This window comes from Lampetra fluviatilis, chromosome 37, assembly GCF_964198595.1.
Source record: "Lampetra fluviatilis chromosome 37, kcLamFluv1.1, whole genome shotgun sequence".
Taxonomy (NCBI): domain Eukaryota; kingdom Metazoa; phylum Chordata; class Hyperoartia; order Petromyzontiformes; family Petromyzontidae; genus Lampetra; species Lampetra fluviatilis.
In genome coordinates, this window is record NC_136311.1 from 10,216,054 (window position 1) to 10,230,991 (window position 14,938).

Genomic DNA, 14,938 nt, shown 5'->3' on the forward strand with positions numbered 1-14,938 from the left:
ATTCTTGTACAGGGAAATTTAATTTTAAAAAAAGTTACATTTTTCTTGTTTCTCCCTTGTGATGGGACTTTGTAGGATGAACGTTGAGATTTATAAAGGGCAAGGGGGGACCAATAAAGTCTGAATTGGCACTGATAAGGGGTTTGACAGGTATGCAACATCTAAAATTACATCTTTAATCTGCTCCTATTAATCCATATGGAAGAAGACGTGTGCCAATCTTGGTTTTAACTCGCAGACGATTTTGTCAAGGCGGTGTGTCGGTTATGGGTTTGTGTAACCACGCTTCACCATGCTGGTCAATGGAAAACAGACGAATCAAGCCGAGGCACAGATCCGGTTCGGATATCACCGAGGAGAGCCGTACGGGCGAGATGCCAACTACCTCGCCTGGTACGCAGGAGGTCATCGGTTAGATCCCAACCCTGACACCTGTATATTTGTAGTTTACATGTCTCTCTCTCCCCGTGGTCGTGTGGATATTTTTTTGACCAAATGTTCCATTTTTTCCCCTCCACATTTTTAATCGATGTGCATTTCAGGGTATTTGGCTGCTATAAACGTTCCACGTAATTTCTTTGTTGAGCTATCATTTGTGATAGGCAGGTCGCTTCTGAAAAATAGTTGCAAAGCTCAGTGGGCCGTACCTGCTAAAATAAAGACTTTTAGTTGATGCATAGCCGGGAAGCAAACTCGGGTGACCAGGTTGGTAGCGCAGCGCACTAACGACTGTTTCAACTGCTCCGTATTCATTTATTGTGGGAGACTCCGAAACACCACATTCCTACACTAGTTCCCAAGTCTCTAACTTAGAATTTCAATGCAACCGATTGTGTTTTTTTACTCACAAAAGTGTCAAATTTCAATATTGCATTCACAGGAGATGTTTAGCGGTCACCGAGGAGGAAGAGGAAGATCGTGTTTCTGTTGAGTAAGCCTCCTTCAGGTAACCAACAACTTTTCCGCTGTGGTGATGGATTTTACATAATACAGGGAGTCCTCTACTTACGAACGAGTTAGGTTGCAGGTCTGTTCGTAAGTCGATTCCAAACGTGTTCTACGGCAAGTACACTAAACACGGGGAATGGCTTTAAAAGTTGTATAATCTCCTGTACATGCAGATACCACTGGTTCTTCATGTTCTGCAGATGCCACCGCCACCATCTATTGCGCGGCAGTTCAACTTACGACTATCGGTCCGAACAGGCAAATGGACATACGGACCAGGTTTGTTCGTATCTCCGAAAGTTTGTAAGTCGAGGAGTTCCTGTACAACGGAAACCGAAACAAATAAACGCCTCTTATCTACGAGATGCCCATCTGGGCTGCGTGTGCGGGCCTGTCAGATACACGCCAAGCTACCATTTAAAGAGTCAATAAAAACAGGGTACGAGAGAAATAAGAATAGGCTTTACCCTTTCTGGCATTAAAACAGGCGTCAAGATGTTCAAACACCAAACAGAAACCTTTTTCAACTGTTCGCCTTTCAAGTTCTCTGGTGTAGGCCAATCAGTTTCAAAGACAATGCCCACATTTCGATTTAAAGCTTTCGTGACTGCAGGGATTCATCTTCTTGGTTCTTTCGGTAAAGTCACGTAGAAGGGAAATAAAAAAATAAAACACTTTTTTCTTTTATTATGTTTTATTTTGATTATTTTATTATTTCCCTTCTACGTGACTTTACCGAAAGAACCAAAAAGATGAATGCCCACATTATCAGAGCATGTTTGTTTGCATATTCATCACAAGTACGTGTGGTTAATGCGAACTTGATTCCTTGCAAAAAAGGTATCTATTTGGCGTTTGAACATTTTAACACCCGTTTTATTGCCAGAAAGGGTAAAACCTATTCTTATTTTTTCATACTTTGATACTGGCAAAAAAAAGGTCCCGAATATAAACACTTTAAAGAGTACGTTCGCTCGTAACATCACTGCAGTGACGCTATTAAAAAGTCCTGCAGCACGCTGCTATCACGTGACCAGAGCGCCACAATGTGATGACATCGCGCGCTTCAACGATCGTTTCTCCTCAAGAGTATAGCCTCCAACTTGTGGGTCGGACTTTCTGGGACGAGCATCGAAGGTGCAGGCCCGCAATCCACTGCTGGATGAGGGCCTCCCCACGCCGCGAGACTTGTGGGGGTCCGTTGTGCTTCACCACTGCTGCGATAAATGTCCACGCGATAAGCCACTTTCGTTGCGCTATCATTTGTGGCAAGGTCGCTTCTGAAAAAGCTCGTAGCTCGGTGGGCTTGACCTGGTAAAATAGATTTTAGCGATTTGTTTACCTTTGCTATACTTTGCACGCCCATCGTGCAACGTTCTGACCCCCGTGCCGCTACTGGACATCAGTGAGTAAAGAGCTTTACGGCTCATCGGATTCCTCCTCCAGTATAAACAAATAGTCTGATTCTGGTTCATGAAGGTTGGGAGCATAAACGCGCAGGACATTGCATTTTGTTTCACTGCCCTCCGCTGTCCACCACGTGAGCCCCACATCCTTCGACAAACTCATGTGCATGGTGGTGGTCCACTCAAGCGCTACCCAGGCTCAAGCCCCGCTTGATCAAGAGATCGGATGGATTCAGGGCAATTTGGTCATTGGAGAAGCCACAATAAATAAGAGCGTCGTTTTTTGGGAGCGACGGCTTCCTCCCAACAGATGGCGCAACAAATTTTAAACGTGGAGCCAAGAAACCACTAGTTTTAGTTCATGCAAATACTTTGACCCAAAATGTAAAAAATGTAAGTTCATCTCCTTCAGAAGGGTTGTAACTTGCTTTGTTGAAATATATATTTTTTCTGTATTTATACAACAAAACACAGAACGCACGGTCGTTATATACAGGGAATGTGACCGAAATAGAACGGAGTAAACAAGCCAACTATCCCTGCAGGTTCGGCCGCTTCGAAAAATCACCGGGAACGCACAGACCTCGGTGGCATCTCGGAGCATCAGCAGGGTTAGAAGCCTGGTGAACGCTTGGATGCGTAATCGCCAAGCCTTGCCAGGCGTTGTAGTAGGCATGGACTGTGTGAAGTGGCCGCCTGATGATGGAAGCTACGTTACTTTACCGAAAGAACCAAAGAGAGTATAGGTTTTATCCCCCCCCCCCCCACCTTCATGCTGGCTACGTACGGTGCAAACGAAGTTCTACATACATACAGTACATACGTAAAGGGGTGCCCCCATTTAGGAAAAAAAACCACACAGCTTGGGATAATCCTTGCCCCTCTGGAAAATGAGCAGGACCAAGCAAGCCTCGTTAGGGCAGTGGCGTGGGCTGGGTGGGTGCCCTTCAGTCCACCCCCAGCCGCACCCGCTCCAGTTTTGTGCCGATGTTGGCGTCCCACACGTGCGCCGGTGCCCAGGGGGAGCGGTGGTGTTGGCGTAGGCTCTGTTCAGTTTGTTGTCCTTGCCCCGCACCTTCGGATTCACACGGTTGGCTATGTACGGCAAAAGAAGTTCAACATGCATGTACGTGGCGGTTGGCACACTGTGCTGCGAAAGCTGCCACACACCATTGAGCTCGATTCCTGGCCTTGAGCTCACATCAATCAGGCAGCACGCGATATCTGAACCGGTGCAGAGTGCCCCAGCTACACAAACATGCAATAATCGGTGCGGTGAAGTATGGTTAAAAACAGCCCATCACTGACACGGTGTGATCGACTAGAACGTTGAAGCATTTTTTTTTAGATAATTTGGTTCCCGTGGAAGGTTTCAGCGCTTGGAGCGAAATGTTACCAGATATAGCCTACCGAGCTACATAGCTCTCTTTCTCAGAAGCGACCTGGCCACAAATGATAGCGCAGTTTAGTGGGTTATTACGTGGACATTTATAGCTGTCAAATACTAGAAATGCACGTTTATTCTAAAGGCGGAAGGGAAAAAACCGGACTCGGAGAAAAATCCACGTGACCACGGGGAGAGAGAGAGAGAGAGACATGCAGCAGGCGTCAAGGTCGGGATCGAACCCACGACCTCCTGTACACCAGGCGAGGTAGTCAACATCTCCTAGCCACCATGGTGATGATGATGAGAGGTAGAGAGAGACACGCAAACTCCAAATATACAGGACGCATCGTCAGGGTCGGGGGATCGAACCCACGACCTCATGAATACCAGGCGAGGCAGTTAACATCTCACCACTTCATGCCCAAACAACACAGGAGACAACGCGCAATCACAACCAGAGAGCTGTGATTTCATTTTGGCGCAGCGTGCAACTGTGATTGGCCGAGGTTGTCCAAGCCTCTTCAGTTTATAATTGCGCAACAAAAATTTTTTTAGACTCTTTGAAGAAGTTTAGAGAACTATAAAGTTTTACCACCGCATTGTGCGCTCCCATGGTTCGCCGCAGACAACCCCCATGAGACAAGCCATCTTCAAGCAGCTTGTTGCTCTAAACAATTTTTTATGGGGGCAGAGGTTTGACCATACTTTAGCACGCTGTCTATTGCGAGTTGAAGAGGAGCAAGCAGCAACGAACGACTGGTTCAGTTTCACGTTTACTAAAACGGCAATGTTGTTCAACTTGGCAAATTACAGAGTATGAATAAATTACTTTGAAGAAAGAAAAAAGCTTGCGCATAACCCAACTCCTCGTTCACGCCATTAAAATAGACTGCACAATTGGCGTGGCAAAAATTCCCTCCAGAGCCTGACGCCAAAGCACCGGGCCTGCACAGGTGAGCATTAGCCATTCAAACCACAAGCAGGCATAGCCCACCGTGCACGCGCACACACACTTTTACACTCACACACTTACACTCACCCTGCACACACATCGGTGACCTTGTGGAAATTATGTCATGCATTTATCCTAGAAAGCCTCAGCGAGTTTCAGGAAAACATCTTTCAACCGCGGTGGTTCTTGGCTAAATGCCTTCTTAGAAATAAAAGGAGTGTTTTGCATGTGATAGGAGAGGATCAAGATAAACCCCCCCCACACACACACACGAGGGTAACACTCACAGATGTGTACGGAGAGATTCACAAAGCCAGAAACCAGTGTTGCAGTCTCCCATTCGCACAAGAGGCGAGGATGGTTGGAAATTTTACAAATCTTCACAATCTACAAAATCGCACTACGGCAAGTCCTCGCTTAACGCGTGCTCGCACAAACGCGGTTTCGCTATAAAGCGGTTCTCCTGTTTGGGAACTCGTTTCCCACAACCCAGAATGCGCGCAGTTATCACGCGGTTTCTGATCGGTCCATGACGAACTACTCTCTTGGGCTGCACGGGAATTCTGGGTATACGCGTGGAATGATACAGTACGCGGCGGCGTACCATCGTCTCTGTTCTTTGTCCCGCCGCCATCTTACCGAGTGCACGTACGTCGCACCTTGCCAAACTTTATCGCGATGTTATCGGCGCCATATAAATATGTCACGGCGAAATTGTTTTCGCTTCACAGAGCACTTTTCAGGAACGCATCTGCCACGTTCAAGGAAGCCGCTGTACTTCCGAACCGTTACAATGCAGATTTACAATGTGCAGGAAAATAGTGAGACGTCTTCAACATGCGGAACAAGCCGGTGTGTGTGAGGGTATCGGCAGCAGCTGGGAGACAGGGATGGACGTTGGAGCTATGAGGTTCCTGCAGAGTAAAATGCCAGAGTTTAAGAAGCACAAATATTTGCTCATCATCAGCCATGGCCAATCCAATAATGGAGGAAGGCCTCCTCCTTCAAGTCGTCACACCACCTCTCACGGTCTCCCAATGCAACGATCCAATCCAGCTCACGCATGTGACTCCAATATCATTGCTACATCTCAGCAGTAGACAGGACAGGCAGCCAAAGGAGAGGGAGAAATGCTGCCTCCTTTGGCTGCCACTCTGTAGACCACTGGCCATCATCCCTTGAAGCCCACCGACTCCTCGAAAGTGTGTAACAATGTCACTGGATTTACATATGCTCACTGATCCAAGTCTTATTCCGTCTCCGAGTGAAATTATGAGCAGGCAGCTCTTCACGCGTCTCTGCACACTTTTTAGCTTTTGTTTCCGTTTCCGTCATCAATGTTTATGCTTCTGATCAATGCGTCACAGACGGTAATGTAGAATAATTAAAAGTCTTCTTTGGCATATTGGTATGCTGCACTTTATTATTAAGTTCAATCTTGACCAAGGGTGTTTTTTTTTAGCAAACAAGGACTTCAGTTTGGGCAACGTTAAGTTGCAAAAAGTTAGAACCATTATAAAATGAGACTTGTGTCAGGGCAGCATGTGACTGGGCAGTGAGGTTAGGGTTGTGGAGGCAATGGAAATGTTAAAGGGGGCCCATGATGGCGAGATGTTAACTACCTCGTCTGGTGTACAGGAGGTCGTGGGTTTGAACCCGACCCTGACGCTTGCTGTATATTTGGAGTTTGCGTGTTCTCCCTGTGGTTGCGTGGATTTTTCTCCGGGTCCTCCGGTTTTTCCCCTCCACATTAATAAACATGCGCCTAGAGTACTTGGCCGCTATACATTTTCCCGCGATAAGCCACTTCTCATTGGAGCTATCATTTGTGACCAGGTCGCTGCTGCAAAAAATAGTTATATAGTTCAGTGGGCCTTGCCTGATAAAATAAAAAAAAGTTTACAGTTTAAGTCGTTGCTTATAGAACTGGGTGACATCAACGTAGAAATCAATAGCGAAGCTGATTTTGCAAAGTGGGAGAGCACAAAAGGCCCAATACAACACCAAAAGCAGCCGAGAGAGAAAACTGGCCCATCAAAGTTGGTTCGGAGAAGAGAACGCGTTTCTCGACACCGAGCAAAGTTACAATAAGTAAAAAGTTACAATAAGTAAAAAGTTACAATAAGTAAAAAGTGTGCTGTACTTGGCCCTTCCCCCCTCTCCAACCATTATATAAACGGAGTGGTAGCTCCTGCAATCTCTCATTTACTTGATACAGCTGTCGTGGCTGTGACGGTTCCACCTGAAGACGGAAGCTTGTGTTGCCTCCGAAACGTCGTGATTTTTATTTTACTTTTATTAATTTTAATGTTTTACCTACGTGACTTTACCGGAAAAAACCTAAGAATATGAATCCTTGCAGTCACGAAAGCTTCAAATATAGAATTAAAGTTACAATAACTTGGGGAGAAGCGAAACGACGACGAGGGAATTCTCCAAGTCGAGTGGCGAGGGGCAAAGAGAAGCGGCAAGAGAAGTGTCGTGACCCGCCGTGTGGTGATTGAGAGACGTCATTGACGAGACGGAGCAACCGGACCGCTGGAACAATTTAGCCAACATGGGTGCACGGGTTAAATGGGCAAAGTAACGAAGATCGAACGATCAATCGAATGCATTCAGGGTGATAGGAATCTGAACAAATAGGAACGAGCTTAATATTTCTGTAAAAAGCACGCAACTACGAAGGCCCAACTTTTAAAACACAATAATCATGGTGAATACAGGGCACCATTACATTCATCCCCAAAGGGCAATTTTACCAAAACATCGGTGAGCTTTTTCTACATGCTGGGTGTGTTCCCTTATATTGCACTGTATTTAGTTTAGGAAGTTCAGCAGGATGGAATGGCAGTAGTTTTCTTGTATTTACCGCAGTCTGCGTCAATACGCAGCTGCGCATGTAAACAAAGATTTATCAATGGAGAGGCAGGAATGTTAAGGAGAAACAAATTATTTTTTACAAAAAATGTTTGGCCTGTATTTTAGCGATCCGATCGATCCCAACCGGCAAAGGGAGCAGATGGGGGTGGATCGGGATTGGGAGAGAGATGTGAGCCGGTTTGCGACACCTGGATCCTGCTTGGAACAGGCATGATGCTGGTTCTGGGACAACCAGTTCAGGACCGAAGAAATGGGGTCGAATCGAGAAACATACGGTGCTAAACTTCCTAAACTATACGGTGCTAATTACGGTACATGGAGCCACCCTCAGGGAAACGTGGAGCCACAGTCACAAAAGCATCCAGCCACGTTAAAGGCAACATGGAGACAACTTCAGGGACGCATGGAGCCATCCGAAGGTAAATATGAAGCCATGTCGTTAATTGTGAAATTTCGGTCACAGTTCCTATGATCACTGTTACATTGCTTACGGCTTTATTTCGGCGAATTCGAAAAGGTTTTTTGGCTTGGCCATGTTTGTTTGTTGTAGTACGGAGTTAGAATGATGACTTTAATCTAAGTTGTCTTGTGGTTGTTGTTGTTGGACTTGCATCCCACTGGGATTTTTGCACAGAGAGTTGGTGTACGGTGCTTTTTTTCTGGAAGACTTTGCAGTTTTTTCCTGGATTTTTCTGTTCGCGCATAGTCACTTTAAAATGTTTTCTTGTTTATGTTTTTTTGTTTGTTGCGGTTGCACCCGATTCAAGAGCCGAATGGCTCACAGGGCTATACCTAATAAATGAAACTCAAAACGAAGACATCGGTGTCGCATACACATGGAGGCATTCTGAGATATGTAAGACAGCCTCATCGTGGAGCCACCGCAAGGCTCGTGGAACCACTGTGAGCCTCCTATTGGAGCCACTGTAAGCCTCCTATTGGAGCCACTGTGAGCCTCCTATTGGAGCCACTGTGAGCCTCCTATTGGAGCCACTGTGAGCCTCCTATTGGAGCCACTGTGAGCCTCCTATTGGAGCCACTGTGAGCCTCCTATTGGAGCCACTGTGAGCCTCCTATTGGAGCCACTGTGAGCCTCCTATTGGAGCCACTGTGAGCCTCCTATTGGAGCCACTGCAGTGAGCCTCCTATTGGAGCCACTGTGAGCCTCCGATTGGAGCCACTGTGAGCCTCCTATTGGAGCCACTGTGAGCCTCCTATTGGAGCCACTGTGAGCCTCCTATTGGAGCCACTGTGAGCCTCCTGATGGAGCCACTGTGAGCCTCCTATTGGAGCCACTGTGAGCCTCCGATTGGAGCCACTGTGAGCCTCCTATTGGAGCCACTGTGAGCCTCCTATTGGAGCCACTGTGAGCCTCCGATTGGAGCCACTGTGAGCCTCCTATTGGAGCCACTGTGAGCCTACTATTGGAGCCACTGTGAGCCTCCTATTGGAGCCACTGTGAGCCTCCTATTGGAGCCACTGTGAGCCTCCTATTGGAGCCACTGTGAGCCTCCTATTGTAGCCACTGTGAGCCTCCTATTGGAGCCACTGTGAGCCTCCTATTGGAGCCACTGTGAGCCTCCTATTGGAGCCACTGTGAGCCTCCTATTGGAGCCACTGAGAGAGCATCTCACGGGCCATGTGTCACCCACGCCGCGTACAGTGCGGGGTACAGTGCGCGCACGCAATGTCACCGCGCTCCGCCCACGTGGTTTCTCTCCACGCCGCTGCTGCTGCTTCTGCTGCTGCTGTTGTTGCTAATCCTGCTTCTCTTATACAACTATTATAACTTTCGATTTAAAGCTTTCGTGACTGCAGGGATTCATCTTCTTGGTTCTTTCGGTAAAGAAAATAAAAAAGACATATTATGTTATATTTTTATTATTTTATTATTTCCATTCTACGTAACTTTACCGAAAGAACCAAGAAGATATTATAACTTTTTTACATCAGCGACTGTTTCTACTTCTGCTGCTACCGCTGCAACAGAGACAGCAGCTGCGGCTGAATGAGCCCCCCCCCCGGCCACACCGAGGTCACGGCCGGCAGCAGCGGGCAGGCATCAAACACCCCCCCCACACCTCATCACACCCCCCCCAACACCTCATCACACCCCCCCCAACACCTCCTCACCCCCCCCCAACACCTCCTCACCCCCCCCCAACACCTCCTCACCCCCCCCCCCCAACACCTCCTCACCCCCCCCCCCAACACCTCCTCACCCCCCCCCCCAACACCTCCTCACCCCCCCCCCAACACCTCCTCACCCCCCCCCCAACACCTCCTCACCCCCCCCCCAACACCTCCTCACCCCCCCCCCAACACCTCCTCACCCCCCCCCCCAACACCTCCTCACCCCCCCCCCAACACCTCCTCACCCCCCCCCCAACACCTCCTCACCCCCCCCCAACACCTCCTCACCCCCCCCCAACACCTCCTCACCCCCCCCAACACCTCCTCACCCCCCCCCAACACCTCCTCACCCCCCCCCCAACACCTCCTCACCCCCCCCCCAACACCTCCTCACCCCCCCCCCCAACACCTCCTCACCCCCCCCCAACACCTCCTCACCCCCCCCCAACACCTCCTCACCCCCCCCCAACACCTCCTCACCCCCCCCCAACACCTCCTCACCCCCCCCAACACCTCCTCACCCCCCCCAACACCTCCTCACCCCCCCCCCAACACCTCCTCACCCCCCCCCCAACACCTCCTCACCCCCCCCCAACACCTCCTCACCCCCCCCCCCAACACCTCCTCACCCCCCCCCAACACCTCCTCACCCCCCCCCCCAACACCTCCTCACCCCCCCCCCAACACCTCCTCACCCCCCCCCCCCAACACCTCCTCACCCCCCCCAACACCTCCTCACCCCCCCCCAACACCTCCTCACCCCCCCGCAACACCTCCTCACCCCCTCCCCCAACACCTCCTCACCCCGCCCCCAACACCTCCTCACCCCCCCCCAACACCTCCTCACCCCCCCCCCAACACCTCCTCACCCCCCCCCCAACACCTCCTCACCCCCCCCAACACCTCCTCACCCCCCCCCCCAACACCTCCTCACCCCCCCCCAACACCTCCTCACCCCCCCCCACACCTCCTCACCCCCCCGCAACACCTCCTCACCCCCCTCCCCCAACACCTCCTCACCCCCCCCCCCCAACACCTCCTCACCCCCCCCCCAACACCTCCTCACCCCGCCCCCAACACCTCCTCACCCCCCCCCCAACACCTCCTCACCCCCCCCAACACCTCCTCACCCCCCCCCACACCTCCTCACCCCCCCGCAACACCTCCTCACCCCCTCCCCCAACACCTCCTCACCCCCCCCCCCACACACCTCCTCACCCCCCCCCCACACACCTCCTCACCCCCCCCACACACCTCCTCACCCCCCCCCCCCCCACACACCTCCTCACCCCCCCCCCCACACACCTCCTCACCCCCCCCCCCCACACACCTCCTCACCCCCCCCCCACACACCTCCTCACCCCCCCCTACACACCTCCTCACCCCCCCCACACACCTCCTCACCCCCCCCCCCACACACCTCCTCACCCCCCCCACACACCTCCTCACCCCCCCCCCACACACCTCCTCACCCCCCCCACACACCTCCTCACCCCCCCCCACACACCTCCTCACCCCCCCCCCCCACACACCTCCTCACCCCCCCCCCCCCACACACCTCCTCACCCCCAACACCTCCTCACCCCCCCAACACCTCCTCACACCCCCCCCCTACCACCTCCTCACCCCCCTCACCCCCCCCCCCCAACACCTCCTCACACCTCCTCACCCCCCCCCCCAACACCTCCTTGCCACCACCACCAACCTCGTCAGCCTTGCCATCACCACCACCACCAACCTCGTCAGCCACATCGCCTTCGGCCCCTCGTCGTCAGTAACGTCTTTACCCTCACACTATGACAGCGCCCGTCACCTCGTCACCACGTGTTTTACTTTGACAACCTCACTCACTGTGATCGCTGCACCAGCTACCTCAAACCCCTTGCTGACTTATCATTCTTACCATCATCATCCCTCTTCACCTCGTCTGTGTAATCAAACTCTTCCTTCACCTCATCGCTCTCATCTCATTTGTAAAACTCACGCCATCCCAGCTACGCCACCAATCAAGGAATCACGGAGCACTTTTGCAAGTCCACTCCAGCTGCTGCTGCCTGCTGCACCGCTCTTCCAAACCCATGGGGACAAACCACACCGGGGCCCCGTCCACAGCAATGTGGAACTTCCCAACCAACCCCCAACCCCGCCCGCCCCCGAAGCCACCCCAAATAATCCATCGTCAACCACGCACCCAGCAAGGCGCTCGCGGACATTGCTGCACACGAGGTGCGCGCACTTTGACACTTTGACTTTGAGTATCAACAACAGCGCAGGCATCAACCATCCCACCTCTTCCGTGGCGCCGACTGCTGGTGGAGGCCGCGCTGCGAGGAGGTGAACCTGATGCTAGAGCCCTCCTCCTCCTCCACCTCGTTGTGGTTGTGTTCCCCTCGTCCTCCTCCTCGCTGCTGCTGCTGCTGATTCTGATTCTCTTCGTCTCCTGCTGCCGCTGCTTCCCACGTGGTTGCGTGTGGGCCCGGCGGGAGCGGAGTGCGCATGCGCGTGGCCAGCAAGCCCCGCGGATTTGTAGCCAAATACGGGCACGAGGCTCCCCCCCCAACTCCCCTCCCCTTCCACCCACACACCCCCCTACCCCTCCCCTTCCACCCACACACCCCGCCCCTCAGCACACGTGGTCGGAGCTATCCTCACCCCCACTTCATTGCCTCTCCTTCTCCATAACCCCCCCCCTCCACACGAACCTCATCACGTGGTAAGAAGTGACCCCCCCCCACTCCAACCACACATCCACCCACGTGGTGACCCCCCCCCACTCCAACCACACACACACCCACGTGGTTACAGGTACCCCCCCACTCCAACCACACATCCACCCACGTGGTCACAGGTACCCCCCCACTCCAACCACACATCCACCCACGTGGTGACACCCCTCACTCCAACCACACATCCACCCATGTGATGACAGGTGACCCGCCCCCCACTCCAACCACACATCCACCCACGTGGTGACGGGTATCACCCCGCCACCCAAACCACCCATCCACTTCGCGCCACCCCTCTTAAATAAACGTAAAAACATCGTGTGTATATTACAGGTGGGCAGCAGAGGGCAGTGCAGCACAATCCATTGTAGGGTACTATCTATGCTCCCTGCGATTATGCTCACGAAGCCACGATGACCAGCACGGTGAAGTCTGGTTAAAAAAAAAAAACCACACCGTATAACTGACACGACTTTGTGGGAGGTCATTATCCAGCAGTGGAGTTCACACGGGGCAAGGCACGCCTCACACCAAGACCGTAATAATAATATATATTTGGGGGGGGCACATCCCCCCCCAATATATATTATAATTGCTATTCTATGCAAATAAAAAGAACAATTTGCTAAACCTTGGCCACGATATCTGGACTTGTCTTCATATAAATCAATGCATAGATTTCTGTTCATATGATTGTGGTTATGGTTGTACTTTATTAATCCCTAATCTCTGCCATTACATACAATGAAACAAGAAATGGTAAAAAAAGTTCAAACAGAGCAATGTAAATACAATACACTATTAGACATAATTGTAAAAAATAAATGAAAAGTCCATCCCATGTGTTAGTGAATTTGAAAATATTTTAGGCAGGAAATGAGTTTTCAAATGTAGATATTTTTTTCTGGGTTGGGACCCCCAGACCCCCTGGAAGATTTGCCCCCCCCCCCAATGTTGACTCCATGGCTGCGGCCTTGCCTTGTTGGAGTGCCCACCCATCCACACCAGCCCAGGCCCCGACCCAGTTCCGCCACCACCACCACCCACAACACGTTCAAGCGAAACATTATTCGCGCCTTCAACATCATTTTGTAATTCATTCTCCCCCCCCCCCCCCGGTTAAATCGTTGTGAGCAATGCGATTACACTCTCTCCCTGGGGGACTGACAACGTGACCTGAACTGAAAGGGCGCGCACGTGCCCTGCTAGTCATGCTGAGTGAGAATCCACATCTCACGTTCAACGTTCAACAAGACTTGCAGAACCTGAATTGTTAGAGCCATGAAGGGCAGTGACAGACAGGGAGGGCGTGCGTACGCAGAGGTGACGAAATAATGAGATGATAAGGGTGCAGCCCTGCAAATTACCTGCTCTTACCACCGCTGACAGAATGACCTCCACTAGAGGGAGCTCTAGAGAGCCCCTCTAGAGATTACTTGGCCTACTCTTCCATGTTAGCCATACGTCTTGAAAGCGGTGGGAAGTGCTCACGCTTTACCCCGCCAGATAACGTCCTCCTATTCCGCTGGGTGGACAGTGGGCAGGGAGATATTTAAGAAACTTTCCCATGCCTATTGTCATCAACTACCGCGCGGGAGATCGAATCGAACCCACGATCTCCGGATTTGAATGTCCAGTGTAAGAACCATTGCACCATGGCGCCACAACAATTTTAAAAAGCAGAACTTATCAGATTGTAATATTTTTTAGATTGCATTGCACCGTGGCATTAAACGTGACGTTTTTTTTTTTAAATGCATGCAAGGTCACAGTCACACTGTGCAATGTATTAATATTGTCCTCATTTATACTTGTAGCTTTGGAATTCCCAGTAATAATATTAGCTCCGTCTTTTGTGAAGCTACTGCTGGATGATGCCCCCCCCCCCCAAGCCGTGTTGGGCATGGGGGTTTGTTTGACCATACTTCACTATGCTGGTCAAAATTGGATGAAGTGAAGTAGGGGGAAGATCCAGAACCAGTTCTGATATCATTTGCCACTATTTGTTAGCCATGGCCATTAATCAAACTCAAGATTAGTAGGTTTGTAGCAGTGCGCTAACCACTGCACCACCAATCCACCATGTAAATGCCTGTAACATGTAAAACACGTGACGCCAAATGCACAGCAATTGCATTTCATTGCGTGCAGGTTGTAAATACAAAGTTTTAACGGAAACACAATTGAATAAATAAAAAAAAATACCAAGACCATTTTTACCAGTGAAACAAACTCCACTTCTGTGACCTGTGTAGGGTAGAGTCAATCCGACATAAATCTACATGGCTTGCTGGTCAAAAATTATGGAGTCGTGCCCATCACCTGTTGACAGCTCTGAGCCATTGGTGGATATTCTACATTACTATGGCATGGACTAACAATTCCCTCGATTCAATTCCCGTTAGTGTGAAATTTCCCACATTTGAAGTCTCCTTCCTATTGGGTGGTTTAACACCCAGTAGCATCGCTATTCACACGCATAAGCCATTGCCTGCATCATAGCCCA

The 14,938-nt window shown here is 50.7% G+C and overlaps 1 protein-coding gene across 1 annotated transcript in view; it reads right to left on the reverse strand.

Moving 5' to 3' along the window:
• LOC144945462 (uncharacterized) overlaps positions 1–12,204 on the reverse strand; it is a 40,986-nt gene extending 28,782 nt beyond the window's left edge. Inside the window, exon 1 of the mRNA XM_078873979.1 lies at positions 11,996–12,204. Coding sequence (XP_078730105.1) covers positions 11,996–12,204 — 209 coding nt within the window. The remainder of the gene's footprint in view (positions 1–11,995) is intronic.
• Between the last annotated feature and the right edge of the window lie 2,734 nt (positions 12,205–14,938).